Source organism: Chiloscyllium plagiosum, chromosome 25 (genome assembly GCF_004010195.1).
Source record: "Chiloscyllium plagiosum isolate BGI_BamShark_2017 chromosome 25, ASM401019v2, whole genome shotgun sequence".
NCBI lineage: Eukaryota > Metazoa > Chordata > Chondrichthyes > Orectolobiformes > Hemiscylliidae > Chiloscyllium > Chiloscyllium plagiosum.
The window spans coordinates 14,268,285-14,290,621 of NC_057734.1; the positions used below are offsets into that span (position 1 = coordinate 14,268,285).

General features: G+C 39.9%; 1 protein-coding gene across 3 annotated transcripts in view; it reads right to left on the reverse strand.

The window, feature by feature from the left end:
• Positions 1–973: 973 nt before the first annotated feature.
• naa25 (N-alpha-acetyltransferase 25, NatB auxiliary subunit) overlaps positions 974–22,337 on the reverse strand; it is a 93,345-nt gene continuing 71,981 nt past the window's right edge. For all 3 annotated transcript variants that reach the window (XM_043715557.1, XM_043715554.1, XM_043715555.1), the window contains 6 exons: positions 21,476–21,599; positions 18,293–18,358; positions 16,867–16,964; positions 16,144–16,254; positions 8,233–8,379; positions 974–2,637 (listed from right to left, as the gene is read on the reverse strand). In XM_043715557.1, coding sequence (XP_043571492.1) covers positions 2,515–2,637; positions 8,233–8,379; positions 16,144–16,254; positions 16,867–16,964; positions 18,293–18,358; positions 21,476–21,599 — 669 coding nt within the window. In that variant the 3' untranslated portion in view covers positions 974–2,514. The remainder of the gene's footprint in view (positions 2,638–8,232; positions 8,380–16,143; positions 16,255–16,866; positions 16,965–18,292; positions 18,359–21,475; positions 21,600–22,337) is intronic.

The window sequence follows — 22,337 nt, forward strand, 5'->3', positions numbered from 1 at the left end:
TTCCAATATCATGCAATATGTAGTGCTGTGAGGAACTATATAACTTGTTAATGCAAAGCATGACAAGTTTTACTTTGATGAGCCAAAATCTGGATTAAAAAAACAAAAACCACAATTTTTTTATTGCATTTATATCACTACATCAATACTATTTAACTTGTAATTGTTTGGTCAAGCTGACAAAGTTCACATTTGTGCAGGTTGACTGGGCAGTAAAGGTACCTAGTCTGTCTCAGTAATGGGAGGTTATCCCAAATTCAGTTATGAATCCACAATAAACCAGATATTTCTATTCAATACTATTAAGGCCTGAGAGATATTCTATAATGAATTTAAATGAAACAAAATTCAAGCTCTTCTTGTTAGCAGCAGAAAGGGATTATTTGGACTGGATCTCGATCATGAACTTAAAGGACTGTGCGCCAAATGAGAATGCCATTAAATCATAGTAAGATACAGCGCAGAATGAAAGCCATTCAGCCCACATGCATCACAGATGTTGGAAGGAGCTGGCCAATTTGGTCCATTCCTTTGCTTTTCAGAAAGTCCTGCAACATTTTCCATTCCCTTTTGAAAGTTATTTTTGAATATGATCCTTTTAGAATTGTATTCCAGATGAGAGATCCAGAAATGTCTCTCTCCACTCACCTCTGGTTCTTTTCACAATTATCTGCAGCACTCGTCCTCTATTAATTGACCATTTTGTCACTGGAAAGTTCTCCTTATTTATTTTCACAAGACTTCATAAATCTGAACACAATGAAATCCTTTGACCTTCTCTGCTAATGAAAACAACCCCAGTTTCTCTAGCCTCTATGCTCCAATTTAATGGCCATGGCTTTAAACAGGCGTATTTATATAAATATGAATCAGAATGTTTCTGATACATACCACCCTCATCGATCCACAAGTGTTATTGGCACACTCAATTATTCAACTCCTTTCCCTTTCTAAAAGAAGTGTCAGTTGACACTTGGAAACAGAAGCTCTTTAGCCGTGTGTCAAATAAGGGGATTTCCACACAAGTCCACACTGTGATTGTTGGCAGGTATTTATTTCTGAGTGCGCCAAAGATATATTAAAGTTCAGTCTCAATCAATACCCACATAATTTTCTTAGATGGATCAGCAGCTTCAGACTAGGAATGAATTTTTATTTTCTCATTCCTACCAAAGCTATTAAAGGGAATTGTAATGCCACTCAAATGAGATGAGTAAATTCAGCAAAGATCAATTAGCAAATTGTTCACCATTTTGGTCTGTATAGTTTTTAAAAAAAAACATATTACATGCTCAACCAGTAGGGGAGCCAGGATACTGTTTGGAGTGTATCTGAGTACAGGTTATTTTACTTAAAGTTATTTTTGACAAATTAATGTTGCTGCAACAGTGTAGAGAGCCTTCAACAGTGTGTGTGGATGTTAACAAAATACAAATACCACCAAGGAATTAGTGCAATAAAAATGCAAACCTTACTGTTGTTTCGTATTTTAGTATGCCTCATGGAATTTAGGCTCTTCTGTCAAAGTATACTCTCTGAATGAGAACTGTTTTAATACATTAAGTTTTCTTTTCCTCAGTCTTGTCTTCAGCAGCTGTGAAGACAATGGAAAGGATGCTCTTGTACATTAGATGCTAACACACCTTCTTTTCCTTGTTTGACAAAGAAGCATTGAATACACAGAGAAATGAGAGAGACAACATTAATGCCTCACAGCATTGATTCCACTGTCTGGAAATCTCACCCCACAGTCTGCTCTGCGACTGTATACTGCAATGAGCATTGAATCAAGACCATCAGTAACAAGGTGTGGGGCAGCAGCTCTCACACAATTGAAATAAAACAAAATTTGATAGAAAAGCAAGCACATAAAAAGCAAAAAAAATTCCCCAAATTAAGCTTATTGGAATAGGGTCAGAAAGAAAATTGCAAATAAGGGAATAGATTTGAGGAGCCAGATCTATAAAGGAGAACAGTTTGTGAAAGAGTTCTGCTTATACAACACAATTTTATACAAATTAAAAAAAATTAAAATGTTGAATAAATTATGATGGAACACGTGGTACTTATCATATACATTCTGTACACCCATATGTGTTGTATAAGCTGCAGTCAAAATGTCAGTACCTACACAGGTACTATGTTTGCAATTGAACATAGTCTAATGTTTCATTTGACTTTTCAGCATTTAGTAGCGATGGTGCTGGGTGCAACATGCACAAAACTACACAACAGAAACACCCAACAGAATCTAAAAATATTGCTGCCAAGTCTGAGAGAAGGCCTCTGACTCTGAATTTATGTACATAATTTATTAACCTTTTTTGTTCTAAAAACCTTTTACTTTAAACTCTTTCGTTGCAAAGTCCTTCATGCTTTCTGGTAAATGTTCTGCATCAGCTGATGTATCTGATGGGGTCCTAGGAACACACTGTATTTGTAACGGGATTTTACGGCATAGCCGTGCAGTTCTTCACTGGTCTGTTACCCCTTTTCTTCCTCTGCCTCAAACAGTTAAAATTTCAGGCTTTTAACCGTGTCCAATCTCTTTCTCAGTAGCTCTCCAATCTCCTGTAGAGAACGTTGGTAGCTGCTTTGAATTTTACTTCGCACCGTCCGGGAAAACTTCTGCTCATTCTGAAATCAACAACAAAAATAATTTTTTTTCAGTTTCAAGCAATGATAAAATAAGTTTTTTTATTACTCATCTACTGAATACGGGTGTCACTGGCTAGGTCAGCACTGCCCAGAGCGGAGTTGAGTCCAATCAGGTGGCTATGGGTCTACAGTCACATGTACTTGACCTTCATAAAAAGGACATTAGTAAGCTAGATGGGACTTTCATACAAATGGCAAATGTTTATGGTCATTAACAGACTCTTAATTCCAGATTTTTATTGAATTCTAATTCCACCATCTGCAATGGCTGGATTTGAACCCAGGCCCCCAAACATTACCTAAACAATCTCGTGAAAATAGCACCAAGTCATCTTCCCTGGTCCAAGTGACTCCAAAACATTCCAGAAACTGCATATACATCAAACTATGTAAACAATGTCGCTCAAATTGCCTATTTTGTAATTGTTTATCTTCCTTTGGTAATTAATACAAGTGTTTGGGACTTGAACACTTTTATTCTGTGCACTTAGTGTCAATATTAATCACCAGCAACATTGTGCAAAAAAAAAAATCACATGATACTTCAACCTCAGCAGTGCTGATTGGCTTCAATCCCCATGTGCGATCTTTTACCTGGTTGATTACTGTTTACCTCTCAAGTGAGAATGCTAATTAGAATGAAGCCTGACTCAATTGCAGCACTCACCTGAACCAGAAGTTTGTAGGATTCAAATCCCATTCCAGAACTTGAACATATTATCATTTTAATGTGGTAAAGAGAAAATGCTGCATTGTCAAAAGAGTTGTGTCATCACAACTTGAATTCCCCTTGTTGTGCATTAAGCAGTGTGACTATAAAGGAAGAGTCAGTTCTGAGGAAAACAACTTTAATAGCTAAAATGCAGTCAAGCAAATTTCAGGAAAAATACCTATGACACCAACAGGTTTTTAAAAGTATTTTGAAGATTTTACAGCAGAAACAAACAGCCACTACATGGAGTGCTTAAGCATATTTTGGAGACATGCACATAACTTAAATTTAAAGATCCAAGTGCCTCCTTGTGCTGGTGCAGGGAGAACCAAATCACTTAAAAGTTATTTTCTCCTTTAGGACTACTCTTTGTCTTACTTCACTTATCACTGAATATCATTTAGTGTGAAAACTGTTACACAGAATAAACAAAATACTGTTTAACTCTCCAGTTAATATTCCACCCACAATAGTTTTATTCTTTTCCTAAAGAGAGAGGCTTTAAGTACAAGTTTTAACGTGTACAACAGGTAGAACTAACTAGTTTCTCGAGTGTCTGCTGGTTTGCTGCTGTACACTAATGTTAAATCAAGTCAAAGCAATTCCATTACAATTCTCACCAGTGATTAACATAACTATCACCATTTTGTACAAAATGGTCACTTCAGACAACATTTGAATAAACAAAATCTACAACAGTACCACTAAACGTTCTCATTTTGTTTTGCTTATGTGGCTGACTGATACTCATTCAGCATTCTTCAGTGGATAGACCAACTGTTGTTTCTTCCTCAGGCAGCTGAGGAAATTTGGCATGACGGTGAATACCCTTGCCAACTTTTATAGGTGCGCCATCGAGCGCATTTTGTCTGGATGTATCACTACCTGGTACGGCAATTGTACCATTTAAGATCGGAGACAGTTACAGAGAGTGGTGATCTCAGCCCAGACAATCACAAATGCCAACCTCTCACATATAGAATCTACCAGGCCCGCTGTCAAGGAAAGGCCACCAACATTCTCAAAGACCCATCCCACCCTGGCAATGTTTTTCTACAACCTCTACCATCAGGGAGAAAGAACAGAAGCCTGAACACACGCACCAGCAGATTTCGAAACAGTTTCTACCCTACTGTTAGAATACTAAACGGACTCCCAAACTCTTAGCATTCGCCTGTACCTGTGTTTTTGTTTTTGTCGCTGTTTACCTATTATTTACTATCTATGCTACTTAACTATGTGATTTGCCTGCATTGCTCGCACGACAAAGCTTTTCACTGCCTCCGTACACGTGACAATAAATTCAATTCAGTTCAACTGCACAAGTAGTTTCCATTTGCCAGAGATTAAACATATTATCCCTTCCAGGGTACTCTTCAAATACACTAACTTCCAAAAATCCAAAGCCTAACAAGAGTTAAGGCTGAAGCACTTCCAAATATTAAAAACACACAGCTGCCCAAAATAATGCAGTTCACCTATATAAAATATCAGCAATTTCTCTGGTTATTTAATTAAAACAAACCTATTCTTAAAACAGGGCCAACTGTGACAAACTGAGAAGAATCCCAGTTCCCCAGTGAACATGGTTACCATTTCAAATCCATCAATAATCCTGAAGCCTCAACAGTGCAGAACTGCAGATCTGCATTATAAAAATGCTCCGTTTGCCAGAGTTTCAGGTGAAGCTGTTAAGCCACCTTGATTCAGTAAGGCTGTGGTTATCAGTAGGATAATGACTCCGTACCAGACAACTGGCATTGCCTCAGGCAGCAAGCGCAAGGGATTTTACAGTCTTGCAGATGTACATAAAATCTCATTTGTTGTTCCACACTTTCCAGGCAAATTTGTCTCAATGTAAATTGCAGAACTAGCTCTGACTTACAAGATAATTACCCACATTATTAAGAATGAAAACACTTGCAGAATTGCCACAAAAGCACATTATTCAACCTCAATGACAATCATTCCTGATTTACCTTCCAGAACATAGGACTTCAGTGTCAGGTTAATGCATTACCTCACTTTGGCCTCTTCAACCATTGATTGATCAAACTGCGCTTACATAGAACATGGAAAAGTAAGTCATAGGAATAGACCCTTCAGCCAACCAGGTCTGTATGTACATCATTCCATTCTTATCCATCTCGACTTGAACAACTGACAGGAGAAAAAATTCTCATTGCTACCATTTTGCTTGTGGAAAATTGCACAGGTGAAAGGTGGTTTCATGACTGCACCAAGGTAGCTAAGACTGCCTTGGTTTGCAAAGATGTTAAATTGAGATGGAAATGTGTTGCTGGAGAAGCGCAGCAGGTCAGGCAGCATCTAGGGAACAGGAGAATAGAAGGAGAATTGACGTTTCGGGCATAAGCCCTTCTTCAGGAATCCTGAAGGGCTAATGCCCGAAACGTCGATTCTCCTTCTCCTTGGATGCTGCCTGACCTGCTGCGCCTCTCCAGCAACACATTTCCATCTCTGATCTCCAGCATCTGCAGACCTCATTTTCTCTTCAAAGATGTTAAATTGCCCTGTGCAGGAACTAGCGACAGTCCCAGAAAAGAAGCACTTAATTCTCAATCTACTCCATTCTATGCCACCAACCTTTGTCTAAAATTTGTTCATGGGATGTGGCATTGCTGGCTTGGTCAGTATGCACTGACCATGAGAAAGTGATGGTGACTGCCCTCACCACCACAGTCCTTGCAACGTGAATACACCCTTAGCAAGGAAGGGAGGTGTAGGATTCTGACCCAGCAACAGTGAAAGAAAGACAGTAGGATCTGCAGCTTGGCAGGCAACTTGAAGTTAATGATGTTCCCATGAACCTCCTGCCCTCTTCCTTTTGAGGCGGTCGACGTTTAGAAGGTTATTATTGAAACTTCCTTGCTGAGATATTGCAGTGCATTTTGTAGATGATGCATACTGTCACCAATGTGTGTCAGTTGACTAGTGTTGAAGATAGTGGATGGGGTGCCAACCAAGTGAGCCACTTGGTTCTGAATAGTGTCAAGCTTCTTGACTGCTGTTGAACAGACCCAACCAGACAGATAGAGTATTCCATCCCAATCTTGGCTTGCGTTTTGTACATGGTGGACAGGAATTAGGGAGAGAGTGATGAGTCACTTCTCTAGAATTCCCAGCCTCTGATCTGCTTTTGTCGTCACATTGATATGACTGGTCCAGTTCAATTTCTCGTTAATGGGTAGTGTCCAGTTCAATCTCCATTAAAGGTAACCTCCAGAATTTTGTTACTTGGGAGATTCAGAGATATCAGATATTTTTCTGGAGCTGGCCATTGCCTGACACATGTGACATTGACATTACTTGTTACTTACCTGCCCAAACCTGGATGTTGTCCAGTCTAAGTGTATGAGTGGAATGGGTATCTGAGGAGTGACAAATGGTGCTAACCACAGTACAATCATCAGCAAATATGCATATTTCTGATTTATAATGGACAGAAGATGGTTGAACTTAAGACACCACTCTGAGGAACTCTCGCAGTGATGCTCTGGGCCTGAGATGATGAACATCTAACAACAAAAGGAAGGAATTTTTCCTTTGTGCTGGAAATAGCTCCAACCAGTGCAGCTTTTCCCCCAATTCCCAATGGTACAACATTTACTAGGTTACCTTGAGTCCACATCAGTAAAGTGCTACCTCGATATCAAGGGCAGTCATTCTTACCTCATGTAAAGGAACTTGTATAAGTCATTAAAATCTCTGCATCAGCATCTATAGCAGTAGGTGCATCAATTTCTGCCATTTAAATTTGCACTTGACTAAATGACTCTAATGCAATTTCACAATCTAAAATTCAATGGAGCAACACAGATCATCAAATGAGAAAAGGAACTAAACTGCCAAAATCCTTCTTTTGAACATGAAATCAAAAAGGAAGTAAAACAATTACAGGAAACTAGAAGCAAAATTCTGTGGCCCCACTGGAAACATTGGCATAGTTTCCCCAAGAGAAGCTACCTCCGCTGCTAGCATTGTTTCCCTTGGATGTAAGTTTGCTTGCTGAGCTGGAAAGTTCATTTCCAGACATTTCGTCAGCCTACTAGGTAACATTTTCAGTGGGCCTCCGGGCAAAGCACTGTTGATGATTCCTGCTTTCTGTTTAGATGTTTGGGTTTCTTTGGGTTGGTGATGTAATTTCCTGTGGTGATGTCATTTCCCATTCCTTTTATCAGGGTGTAGAGATGGGGCCGAACTCGATGTGTTTGTTGATAAGAGTTCCGGTTGGAATGTCATGCTTCTAGGAATCCTAGGACAAGCCAAACAGACACGCACAATTCCCAGAAGCATGGCATTCCAACTGGAACTCTATCAACAAACACTGAGTTAGACCTCATTTACCACCCCCTGAAAAAACAGGAAATGACATCACTGCAGGAAATTACATCACCAAAGATACCCAAGCATATAAACAGAAAGCAGGAATTAACAACAGTGCTTCGCTCGGAGGCCCACTGAAGAAGTTACCTAGTATGGTGACAAAATGTCTGGAAATGAACCTTCCAGCTCAGTGAGCAAACCTACATCCAGAACCTCAACCTGAGCTACAAATCTTCTCAAAACTCGCCATTGTTTCCCTTGTTCATCTCTTCCCAAATATCTGTGAAAAGCGTCTGGAAGAAAAGAACAGCATTTCCATTTGTCTGCTCCTGCACCTCAGCCACTGCTGGTGCCAATATTCTCAAAACATTCTCAAGTGGCCCCAAGTGTAAACAAGGGCAGTTCTTTATTATTTGCAAAGGAATGGTGAATAATACAGTAAACACAAAACTCATGAAAGTATCTGAAAATAAATGTCCAATAGGAAATTCCTGGTCAGACTTTATATAATTCTGTACCTCAATAGCTGAAGGACTTTCCAGTGTTAATTCTTCGAGTTTCAGTGCAGTGAGTGTTGACTCCAATTCTTTAAGATGGTTAACCACTTCAGACAGGAAATTCTGCAATCTACCCACATAGTCTTGGAAGCTGCTGAAAACAACGGGCTGTGGGAATACATTAATGCATTGTCAGTAAACAAATTCTGCAGTATTACAGGAATGAACTTTGACAACTGAACAGTAATAACCAATTTTTGAATCAAGGATTTCATTCCTTTGATCCAAATTTGAAACAAGATGGCTGTCAGTTCTTACGAAACACACACATTCTCTCCAACACCCAAAAGACCACTTGTGGGGTGTTAGGCTGTCTCTGCCTGTAGATAAAACCACAAATGGATCTACTCAATGAATTTTTAGTCAGGTTCTGTGATGTTATGCAGAGACAAAATTTTAATTTTGTATTTCTCTTTCCACATCTACAATGTGGACTAGACTGGGCGTGATTCTACAAATGACAGCATCACGACAGACATTGATAAACTCTAGTTGAAACTTTATTGCTGGAACAGCACAGCAGGTCAGGCAGCATCCAGGGAACAGGAGATTCGACGTTTCGGGCACAGGCCCTTCTTCAGGAATGAGCAGAGAGTGTTCAGCAGGAGAAGATAAAAGGTAGGGAGGAGGGACTTGGAGGAGGGGAGTTGGAAATGTGATAGGTGGAAAGAGGTCAAGGTGAGGGTGATAGGTCGGAGTAGGATGGAGGCGGAGAGGTCAACAAGAAGACTGCAGGTCAGGAAGGCGACGTGGTCGACGGTGCCCTCCACCGCATCTCCTCCACTTCCAACTCCCCTCCTCCAAGTCCCTCCTCCCTACCTTTTATCTTCTCCTGCTGAACACTCTCTGCTATATAGAGGAGGCCACACCGGCTGCAGCGGATGCAGTAGATGATGTGGGTGGAGGTGCAGGTGAATCTGTGGCGGATATGGAAGTTTCCCTTGGGGCCTTGGAGAGAAGTGAGGGGGGAGGTGTGGGCGCAAGTGTTGCACCTCCTGCGGTTGCAAGGGAAGGTGCCGGGAGTGGTGGTTGGTTCTTTCTCCTCATTGATAAACTCTACCCAAGTGTGGGCAAGTACTTTAGGAATTAACATGCAGGTTTAACATTCAACAAGAAAGACTCAACGAGGATTGGTTTCAAGCTGGCTGACGAGTGGAATGCAAAATTGGCACATGGGACTGTGCAGTGCAACAGTGGAGTATTTTTAAAAGTGAACTGGTTAAATGTGTACTATAAATATCTTTCATTTTAAAAAATTATAGTAGTTTCAGGAAGTGCTAAATAAATAAAGATTGGGAAAAATTGGATTGTTCTTTCAAAAAGATAGTACAGATCGTGGTGGCTGAATACTCCAGCAGAGATGGAAGACAGCCTAATGCAGGGTTCCAGTGAAACTCAATGTAAGCTTATAGAACAGCTCATCTTTCAATCGGGTACCTTATAGCCTTCTGAATGACCAGCGAGTTATTTTTTCCGATTATAACCTCTGCCACCCCTGACACTATGCCTTCTTCTCATCTCCTTCATTTTTGCATGTTATGGTTTATCTCTTACTGTCCTTTTCGGACTGCAGCACATTTACTCTAATCCCACATTTTGTTTCTTGGTTTTAATTGTGTTCCATCACCAGTCCTTGTGTTATTTCATGTATCCTTTATTCCACCCAATCAGGGACTAAGGTTTTTACCTCCCTATACCTTGCTGTAAACCTGTTACATTTATAACTTACTCCATTTTTGTTGAAGGTAATCAACCTGGAATGTTAATTGTGTTTCTCTCTTCACACATACAGCTAGAACCAGAGTATTTCCAGTGTTCTCTGCTTTTGATTCAGTTTTCCAACATCTGCTGTAGTCTGCTTTTGAAATAGTCACAAAAAAAGGGAGCAAAGCACAGGAAATGAAGTAGGAAGAGGAGCGAGTTTCAGACAGTAATGTACATAGAAAATATATATCAAAAAGGATATGAAAACAAGTGATGCAGTAAATTTTACTGATTTTTAAAATGTGAATCAGTTAGGGAATGCTGACTTTTATCCAAATCAAATGGGCTCCCTTTTATTCTTCTGACTCTTCTTCTGCACTTGGTGTCCTGGACTTTTTCCACCATGATCTGTGGGAATAACGTAGCCTGCCAGAATCTACTGGTGATCCTACCCTCCATCAGTGCGAAAGCCTCCGAAGCAGTTCATATTAATTTAATCACCACTGTTCGAGAGAATACAACCTTGGAACAAATTGTGGCAACACAACTATATTTTACACAAGATGTTTGCTAAAATACAACTACGAGCAATTTTGACAGGATATTGTCTTGCTGCCATCTACTGGACACAGCAATTTTGTGATGGATACAGGAATTACCAGGAGCAAATCAAAATGCTCCCTTCCATCCTCAATTGGAGTAGTTATTAAGTACTGTTATTAATTACTTTTTTTTTGAGATTCTGCTGAGATTCCAAAGGCATTTTTAAGTGTCTCCAAGGGCATCACTTCTTTTGTAAGACAAAATGGGCACATCAAGTGCAAGCATGATTCTGCCAAAACTATGTAATGAGTAAATCTCTTATTTACTCAGTTCACGATTCTTTTAACTTCACCTTAAGTAGGTATAATGCTAGGTTTGCCTCCTGAGTAGGTTACCCCTTAAATTCCCAAATTTGGGGAATGAGAATTTGTAGTCACAAGCTCCAAGGAAGCATCGGCTGCTTTGGAACTCACAATTTAGTGTTAGCATCAACATCTAAATTAACATTTAAATCCTTGTACATTTTAAAAAAAAAAGGTGTAGCATAACTGGATTTTGTGCCAAAAACAGTGAAAAGATAGGTTCTTAAAAAATAGCTTTGCCACCCTCCTCTGGTGTTGCAGCTCCCTACCTCCTTCTAATGATTCCACACATCGGGTCATGTAGATTTTCAAGTATTGAAATGCTGTCATAGTGAAATAAAGCTTGAGAAACACTGCCTTCAGTTAATCAACAACACTCATCAGAGTTAACCAAATGCTGGTCCTTTGCCTTCTTTTTGTCATATCACTAAGTTCTGTTGTTCGTACGGACTTGGATATAAATTGGCTGCTACATTTCTTACATTACAACAATGACTGCACTACAAAGGCAGTTCACGTCTAAATGTCAAAAGCTATATTAATGTAAATTTTGTTTGTTGTTCACTCACATATGCTCATCTAAATAAAGCACCAATTGCAAAACTGACCGATAAGAACTATTTGTTGAAAACAGATTTTGAATTCATTCATGGGATCTGGGTATTGTTGCCTGGACCAGCATTTATTGCCCATCCATAGTTTACTTTCAGGTAGTGCTGATCTGCCAACTTGTAATGCTGCAGTCCATTTGGACAAGATTTTGATTCAGCAACATTGCAGGAAAGGCAATATATCTTTAAATGAAGATGTGAGTGTGTCTTAGAGGGAGTCTTGCATGTTTACAGTACTGTTACCGTGTATCTGCTGCCCTTGTCATGGCTTGCAAGGTGCTGTGTAAACAGCCTTTGTGAAGTTCTGCAGTTCATCTTGTAGATGGTAAACTCTACCACTACAATGGTGGAATGTTTGCCCATGTGTTGTCAATCGAGCAGACTACTTTGATCTGGATGTTGAGGGTTCTTGTAGGACACTGTTAGTGTCCCCTACCTCTGAGCCATGAGGCCTGTCCCACCAGTTCCAGAGGTGCGTAACATTACCACTGAACATGGTAATTACAAAATGTTTTTGAATGTTGCTGGAGCAGTACTCATCCTGGCAAGCGGAGAGAATTCCATCATATTCCTGATCTGCGCATTGTCAATGATGGATGGGCTTTGGGTAGTCAGGTGGTGAGATACTTGCATGATTCCTCGGCTTTGATCTGCTCTTGTAGCCACAGTACTCATATGGTTAGTCCAGTTCAATTGCTGGTCAATGGTACCTTCCAGGATGTTGATAGTGGGGGATTAAGTTATGCTGATGCTCTTTAATGTTAAGGGTGATAGTTACATTCTCTGTTATTGCCAGGCATTTGTGTGGCACAGGTATTACTTGCCACTTTTCAGCTCAAATGTGGATGTCTGTCCAGTTTTAACTGCTTATGGATATATACAATTTCAGCATCTGAGGAATCACGAATGGTACTGATCATCATCATCATTGGACATCCCCAGTTCAGACCTAATGGAGGAAGGAAGGTCATAAATATAGGTGAGAATAGTTGGGCCTCAGGCATTAAGTCAAAGAACCCAAGCAGGCCCAGATTCAGGTCCAGAGGTGTGTAATCACATCTCTGAACAGATTGATTAGACAATATCCAAACTGAGGAACTCCTTCAATGATGTCCTGGACAAGAGATGATGGACTTCCAAAACCATTGTAACTTTTGCTCTCCAATTCTCATTCATTCCAAATTTGCCAGAGCTCTTTGTTGCAACTCTTGTCAAATGTGGCCTTCTTGCCAAGAGGAATCACTCTCCCTTCTCTTCTGGAATTCAGTTCTTTTATCCATATTTAAACCAAAGCTATAAGAAGGTCAGGAGCTGAGTGGCCCTGGCAGAATCCAAACTGAACTTTACAGAGCAGGTTATTGCTAGCAAGTGCTGCCTGACAGCATTGTTCATCACTCCTTTCATCAATTTACTGATAATCAAGAGTTAAGTTAGAGGGCACTAACTGGCCATGTTGGATTTGTCCTGCTTACAGGGTATACAGAGGCAATTTTCTATTGCTAATAAATGCCAGTGCTGTTTGTGTACTGGAACAGCTTGACTAGGAGTGTGGCAAGTTCTGGAACACACATCTTCAGTATTATTGGTGGAATGTTGTCAGCACCCAAAGTGTTTACAGTATCCAATGCCTTCAACGGTTTCTTAATATTATGGGAGTGAATTGAATTGGCTAAAGACTAACATCTGAATGCTGGGGATATTTGCAGGAAGCAGAGATTGATCATTCACTTAGCATTTCTGACTAAAGATTGTTGCAAATGCTTCAGCCACACCTTTTATACTGATGTATTGGGCACCCTCCACCATTGAGTATTTGTTGAGCCTCCTCCTCCAAGAAGTTGTTTAATTGTCCACCACCATTCGTAACTAGTTGTGGCAGAACTGCAGTGTTTAGATTTGATCCTTTGGTTGTTAAATCCCTTCTTTCTGTGTATCACTCGCTGTTTACTTGTCAGGAAGTCCTGCACTCTAGCCTCACCTGGTTGACACCCCAGTTTTGGTCTGCATGGTGCGGCTCTTGGGTTGCACTGCTGCACTCTTTATTGAATCAGCATTCATCTCCAGTCTTGATGGCAATGGTAGAGCAGGAGATACGCTGGTCCGTGAGATTACAGATTGTTTGAGTGCAATTGTTCTGTTGCTGGTGGCCTACAGTATCACATGGGTGCCCAGTCTTCAGTTGTTAGGTCTGTTTGAATTCTATCCCATTTAGTACAGCACTAATATCACATGACAAGATGGATGGCATTCTCAAGATGAAGACAGGACTTCATCTCCACGAGATCTGTGTAGTGGTCAGTCCTACTGATACTGTCATGCACAGATGCACCAGCAGCAGACAGTTTGGTGAGAATGAGATCAAATAGATTTTTCCCCTCATCACATTTAACAGACACAATCTAGAAGCTATATTCTTTCGAACTCAACCAGCCCCATCTATAGCAGTCACTCTGATGACAGACATCAAAATCCTCAACCCATAGTATATAGTGTGCCTTTGCCATCCTTTGTACTTTCTCCAAGTAGTATTCAACAGGGAGCAATATTAGTTTATCAGCTGAGGTGGGGATAGTACACAGTAATCAGGAGATTTTCTTGTCCATGTTTGACTTGATGCCATGAGACTTTATGGGGTCTGAAGTTCCTGTTGAGGACCCTAGAGTTGTTTCCACAAGACTATATAACACTGTACTCACCCTTCTGCCAGATATGCTGGGTCTGATCTGCTATTGGACAGGACATACCCAGAGCTGGTGTTACAGAGTCAGAGAATCAGATAGCATGAAAATAAACTCTTCGGTCCAACCAGACCATGCCGAACATACCATGCCAAACTAAACTAGTCCCACCTGCCTGCTCCTGGCCCAGTTCACACACTTATCCAAATTTCTTTTAAACATTGTAATTATATCCACATTCACCACTTTCTCAGGAAATTCTTTCTACACACAAACCATCCTTTGTGCAAACAATTTGCGCCTCAAATCTCTCTCCACTCACCTTAAAAATATGCCCCCCAGTCTTGAAATCCCTCATTCTCGGGAAAAGACAACTCCATTAACTCTATCTATACCACTCATTATTTTATAAATTTCTATCTCAATCTCCTACACTCCACTGAAAAAAAAACGCCCCAATCTATCCAGCCTTCCTTTATAACTCAAACCTTCCATACCTGACAACATCCTGGTAAATCTCTTCTGAATACTCTCCAGCTTAACAATATTCTTCCTATAACACTGCAATCAGAACTGGACTCTGTACTTCAGAAGAGTCCTGTACAACCTCAACATGACTTCTCATGTTGTCTGGAACATGGAGAGTAAGCGACGATTCCCTGAGTATGACTGTCAAGCTGTTGTTTATCTAGTCTGAGAGGGTTCTCCCAATGGTGGGACGAGCCCCAGACATTGCAAAGGAAGACGTTGCAAGGTCAACTGCTAAGTTTGCCATTGTAGTTTCTGGTGCATAGGTTGACGCTAGGCAATCTTCTCAGTTTCTTTTTTTTAAAAACAAAAACAGTTCAATATAACCGAGTGGCTTTCGAGGCAACTTCAGAGGGGCAGTTAAGATTCAAAGATCGGAGTCACATGTAAGTTAGACCACATAAAGGATGCCAGATTTCCTTCCCCAAAAGGGACTGATTGAACCAGATAGGTTGTTTTTACGACAATCGACGGTAGTTTTATAGTAATTATTAGACTTTTAATTCCAGATTTTATTGAATCCAAATTCTACTCTCTGCTGTTGTGGCATTCAAAGACAGGTCCCAACAACAATTCCTGGATTTTTGGATTACAAGTCCAGTGACAATACCATTATACCATCAACTCCCGTCACTTAAAATAAATAGGGCAACAAAGCCAAAGAGAAAAGCTTTGTCTCCGCATACTGAAGCAAAAATAAACACATCCATAAGTTAGATGGTTGCATTAAGGATCCTGAAATTAGACCAATGCTGATCTTTGGATAGAGCACTTTAATTGAACATTCAAAGTAGTTTAATGGATTACAGGTCATTCTGCTACAACGCGGCAGTTGCTTTCCTCAGCAACCTTGCGCCATGAAAAACTGCTATAGAAAATCGCGCTGTAGAATACTGTTATAGAAAATTGCTATACCTGTTCAATAGATTATCCAAACAGCATTCACAATTCATGCTGATGAAACATGAGTTATACTACAACAACCTGTACATAACTGGAAAAGAACAAATGACTGTGTTCTATTTCCTACATTATCTCCACTGAAGACACTTAGACTTGCTGGAGCATAATTCCATGGACACTAGATACTCACCCATGCCTTGCTCAAGTGACCATTCTCAAGTTGTAGTGCTGGTGGACTATTTCACCAAGACAAATTAAAGCCAGTGCAAAGCTGTACATACTCATGCACTTCCAGAATAGGTCAACAGATAGTGATTAGGAGCTAGGAACAAGACAAATTTCCTTTCCCAGTCCTGAGTAGGGAGACCTTTGGTGGTGCATTTACTACTACAACAGGCAGTATCAGAAAATGCAACAAATTCCAGAATTAGCTGAAAACCTTCCAACATGGTACACATTGAATGAATTTACTGGTCAAAGAAAGAAACATTTAGATGGTCACAAGTTTTTCCTTAGATCTCTATAATTTCTCTAACTTCTTACCATTACGACATTGATTTCCTTTTTCTTCTTCTTTTTCCTTTGTAAACTGGATTTTAGTGGCCGGAGTACATTACCACAGTAATAAGATACCCACAGGATGATGCAGGTGGTCTGAGATAGTAAGAACAGGCCTAAAATTAGTTAATTTAATTTATTTCTTGCTAGGCACACAAGTGCTTTAAACTGAGCTGTTCTGTGTAGAACAGCGGGAACCACATTTCACAATAGAACAGGTGAAAAATGCCATTCACAACTAAATCCTAATAAAAGCACAGTTTATTTGTTAATGCAATACAAGTGCATCAGAAAGTCGAGAACCTCTCATAACAAAGAAACTGAAGATGAACACAATAGTAAGTTCAGAGAATGATGAGCTTCATTTAGCTACCTCTCCTGAACTCATTCCCAAGGGCTATTTCTAACGCCAAGCGGAGTGTTTATTTATAATTTGTAAGGTTAGCATTGGCATTTGTCTGGGTGCACGGAGTCTACACATTCTACCAACGAGTGAAATTTGGATTGTACAACAGAAGATGGCATAGACAGTCAGACTAACAGTAAACCCAAATAGTTTTCATTTAAACTGTAACCATACTTCTGCAGTGCACAAAACCTGGCAGTTTTATTATTGCTAAAACAAATTCAGCCACATCAAGTCAACGCAAAAGTGTTTTTTTTAAAAAAATGAAACAATAAATGGCAAGTAGGTTTGTGACTGCTTACCTCAACTAAAAAGACAAAGTTTTCTAAGAGTTCCGGTTTTGTTGTACATTCTGTTTGCTTTGTTTCCAGTAAGTTTCCTTTACATTTATTGAATAACTCTGAAGAGGGAAAAGCAGACAAGTGATGTCCTTCGCGTGAAAACTCTTAGTCCTACTGTTTTTATAGGTGTTCAGAAAACAATTGTAAAGATTCCCAAAGATTGCAGACACATTTCTCATTTTGACTTGCCTCGTTTAGATCTAGGCAATGAAAGAGTTTTCTTTTATCCCTTCAAAATACTGAATTGTCTCCTTGCTTCCTGAAAGTGCTGATTTGTTTAAGGGCAAAGGTTTATTCTACAGGTGCAAGCAGCTAAAGTACTCAAGTTGAGGAGTCACTGCTGGAAACTTTCCAACTCACTTGACAGCAAGAGGATAACCATCAAGAATCCAGACTGATTTTTCTCTTCCTCAACTCAGAGAAACTTGAGAAACATTATAGTGCTTTTGTTGCCCTGGAGGTGACACTCCAGAAACTGATAATAGTTAAAATATTTTAGAAGCAGATTTGTTGGACAACAGTCAGATTTTCAACAAAGGGTGTCTAGTTCAAACTCAATTGATTGCAAAAATTGATGATAAAAGGGATCAGCTTCCAGCATACCAACTAATGAGTGAGTACCAACAATAATGGCATACCAACAGACGCAGACGCACTGCCTCATCTGGAAGAAATAAAAAATATATATTTCTCTATACTTTCATGGGATGTAGGGTTGTTGGTAAGGGCATCTGTTGCCCATCCTTAACTGCCCCGAACCAAAGTGGCTTGTGCCATTTCAGAAGGCAGTCAAGAGTTAATAATCTTACTGCGGATTGAGAACCATATGTTGGCCAGACCAGGCACGGACAGCAGATTGCCTTCCCTAAAAAGGACATCAGTAAACCAGATGGTATTTTCACAACTACTGGCAGTTTATGACACCATTACTGAGACTAGCTTCAAATTCCAGATTTAACACTTTGAATTCCACCATTTCTGGTGGTGGGATTTGAGCCTATAGCCCTTTGTTATTTTAGGTTTAACTCTAGGTTACTGGATTACTCGGCGAGTGACATTTCCACTGCACAAATGCCTCATGTTGAGGAATGTCAAACTGAACTTTAGTGCTGTTCTCAGTAGCACCAAAAGAATGATGATGGTGATGGGTGTTTTTCATTGATGCCGTCCACATGATGAAGGTACATCCACTTCTTTGTTGGGGAGGAAATTCCAGGACCTTACTGCAAATTGTTTGCTAGAATTCAGCTAATTCTGCCTCCAAATGCAACACACTAATTTATTTTGCAAAGAGGATGTAAAACAGTGCAGTTACAAATAAAATATAAATAAGTACAAAGCAATGCATTAAAAAATAGGACTAAGATTTGTGGAATCTTGGCATTACCTTGCATCTGTTGTAACAAAGATTTAAAATTATTTGCTATCCTTTCCTGGACATCCAGTGTTTCATCTGTGGGATTTAAAAGTGGAGAAGTATCAATTATAATAAAAATAAAAGCCAACCAGCACAGACAGGCTAAATTGCCTCCTCTGTGCTGCGAATTTCCACAATTCAATGAAAACCTATTATCTCGGAACACAAGTAGACAGTTTGGCCATTCAATTATATCAGAGCTAATCCTCAGTCTCAAGGCCACCTTCCCTCATCTGAGCAGTCTGTCTTCACAATGCAAACCAGAATTACTTCTGAAGGACTCAAGAGCAAGATACATTTCAGTTAGTGCATTTGATTTTAGAAGTAAAAGCAAATGGCATGCACTCTTTGCCATCCCATCTCATCTGCCGACACATCCCAGACACATTACATATTTTGTTGAAATGAATAATTAAAGCCAAATGAACAGCAGGGGTACACCATTTCAGAACAATTACAAAGAGGTCACCATCTACCACTAGGAGGTTTATACATTTGACCATCAACTGAAATATTGAAAGCCTCAGTTTCCAACTGAAGATTTCTCTGGTGAGGTACTTCAAGGCTGAAATAAATTCCTGTATGCGAAGACTTAAAGAAATTACACAAATTGGGCTCTGTATATAAGACAGTGTTAGCGTAGCATGGAATCACAAACAAAAAGGCTGTGCTGAAAATGTTTAATTAACTTCTCCTCTGAAGACTTATTTCCTCCATCTTCATTTTTCCCAACTTGATGAAGGTTCTAAATTTTGCTAGACATAGTTTCACACAATTTTCTGCTACCTTTCCCAGGTTTTAAATGTGAGCTTAAACAAGGATCACAGCCAGGGTATTTGAGCTTCAGAAGAACCCAAACCCATTGTGATAGATGCCACCTCATAGCAATAAAACCAGAGAGTACAAAGACTGCACAGAATACATTTATTTAGGATACTTATTCAGTAATTCTACATGTGAGTAAGTAGGCTGAATCCTTAAGGATTATTAAATGATTACCAGTGACCAGAAACATTTCTTGGCCAGCTACATAAACATTGCCTTAACAAAAGCAGTCAGAAGGTGTTCTGTGATCAATGACATCGCCTGACGCCCCAGAGCTTTTGCAACATTGCCAAGATGCAAGTCAGGGGTGTACTGATATATTCTCCATTTTCAAGCCCTGTGCTAACAAACTCAAGCAGTTTGCTATCATTCAGGATGATTAACAGAGTACCAGCTATGGCTTATTCAATCGCATACTTGCCTCAAAAGTCTTCAGGTTCTGGGATCGAATTCCTTTGTGCACAAAGGCTGACACTAAGTGCAACAATGTCAAGGAGACATCTTTTCCACAAGATGTTAAACCAAGATTGTGTCCAAGCGCGTGGGTTGAAGTAAAAGATTCCATGGCACTTCAAAGAAGGATCCACCACTGGTGCACACTGCGTTGCCAGTGCGTACCACATACAAGATCCACTATCGTGAGGCACTAAGGGCCTCTATGGCAGCACCTCCATACCTGTGACCTCGACAAAGAAAAGGCAACAGGCGCATGGGACACCAGGACCTGTAAATTCCCCTCCAAGCCATAAACCGTCCTGACTTGAAAAAAAATCATTTCTTCGCTGAGTAAAATTCCTGGATATTCCCTACTAATATCACTGTAGAAGCACTTATATCATATGTGCTGCAAGGTTTAAAGATGGTAGCTCACCACCACCTTTTCAAGGTCAATTATGGATGAGCAATAAGCACTGGTCTTGCAAGTGATAGCCATTCCATGCACAAAAAAAGTAGCAAACTCAGCAATTGATGATATATAACTTGCATGTTACTTAGAAACACAGAATAGGAAAAACAGTGGGCAATATGGCCCTTGGAGCCTACTCTGCCATTCAACATGATCATGGCTGAACATGCAATTCAGTGCCCCTGTTCCTGCTTTCTCCCCATACCCTTTGATATCTTTAACAGAGAACTATATCTAACTCCTTAAAAAATTCAAGTTTTGGTCTCAACTGCTTTCTGTGGCAAAGGATTCCACATGCTCACCATTGTCTGGGTGAAGAACTTTCTCAACTCGGTTCTGAATGGTCTACCCTGTATCCTTAAGACTGAATCCTGGTCTGGCTTCCTGATCATTGGGAACTGTCTTCTCCATTTACAGTTAGTCCTGTTGGAATATTACAGGCTTTACTCTCATTCTTCTAACTCCAATGGATGGAGTCCTAACTAATCTAATCTTTATTTATCTGTCAGTCCTGCCATCCCAAGAATCAGTCTGGTAAATCTTGGTTGCATGCCTTTAAATACCCAAGTAAACCACATCCACTGACTCCACCTTATCAACTCTCCTATGGGGAGGAGGAGGGTCTCTGAATTACAAACACTCATACTTACTGTAAAGTGTTCTGCATTTAGTGCCAACTTGCGGACAAATCTACTTGCAAATGGACTCAAGAATGGAACCCGTTCACAGCCAAGGGACTGCCTGGAGTTACACTGTTGGAAAATTCTAGTAGATTTGCCAAATACGATTTCCCTTTCATTAGTCCACATAGACTCTTTCTAAACTTGTCACTGTTTTCCAAGTGCTCTGCTATTAAGTGTTTGAGAAGGGACTCACATTTTACTCACTACTGATGAGGATCACTAGTCTATAATTCTGTTTTCTGTCCACCATTTTTATATAGTGTGGCTACGTTAGTAATCCTCCAATCTATGAGAACTGTTCCTGAGAATCTTGAACTAAGAGGTGCTGACACTAATTTTGCCTAATTATCCTGTGCTCCTCATGCTCACAAAACCATTTCCAAATGGTAGCTGTTTCCAGTCAGGCTGCAATCGTTAGCAAAAGGGAAGAAACTCATGCACTGAAATATATTATTGAAAGCTGTCCAGTTATTGCTGGATCATTTTTGACTTGTATGGTATAATTCAGTTGTCAAGTGTATTTTCAACTGAGCATTTTGAGAAGCCATATATTTAATTTCTCTTAGAGCTCATTAGGTTACTAACGGATGACAATATAATTTGGAAGATTTGGGCTCACACTTACTGGCCAACTGTACAAGCAGATTTGAAATTAAACTTCATGAGTTTCAGTTTTCAACATTTGAGCAATTCATCAAAGAGTGAAGTTCTCAGTTTAAGTGTACATGAGTTTCTTACCTAATCCACTGACATCCAGTTCGTAGATATCAGTAACCAGATGGAAAGCATCAATCTGACACCGACAGCTGTTACTTTCCAGGTAGGTTGCCATACGTGTTGGCGGTGGTCCCTGGACAAGAAACTGTGGACGAGAAAAGCAAATATTAACCTGCACGCTAATTTCTTGGATTAAATTTAAATTTTAAAAATCTGGACATCATATTAGCAGACTGAAATAAAATAAGGGAAAACTGTTTGTTGGCTGCCATTCTAATAAAAGACAGAAACTTGTATTTATTTAGCACTTCTCATGACTACTCGATGTCTCAGAAGTGCGTTTGAGGTGTAGTTACTGTTGTAATGGACGAAACATGGTAACCAAATTTCACTCAAACTCCCACTAAGAGCAATATGCAAGTGACCAAACAATCTCTTGAAATATTAATCAGGGGACAAATATTGGCAAGGACCCCAAACATAACTATCCTCAGTTTCTTTTAGTGCTGTGGGATCCTTTACTTATACCCGGGCAGACAAATGAGTCACTGGTTTAATGCTTCATTGGAAAGATGATAGTTCTGACACTACTCTTCCTCAGCAGTGCATTGAAGATTCACCTTTCTTTTGTTGTGTTCAAACTCTGGAGTGGGTGAAACCTTTTGACTCAAAGGTATGAGTACTAGCAACAGAGCCAAACTTGACACAATCCATATAATTCACAAAAAGCACAACTAAAACGCTGCAATATGCTTAAAAGAGTCCTCTTGCTCTCCCAGATTAACCCAATTCTGAAACGGTGGAGTTCAGTCAGTGCGAGCCACATAATAGTTTGTTTTTTGGTTCAGTGCATGTCGTAAAAGCTAGCACAAAATTTTCTCAA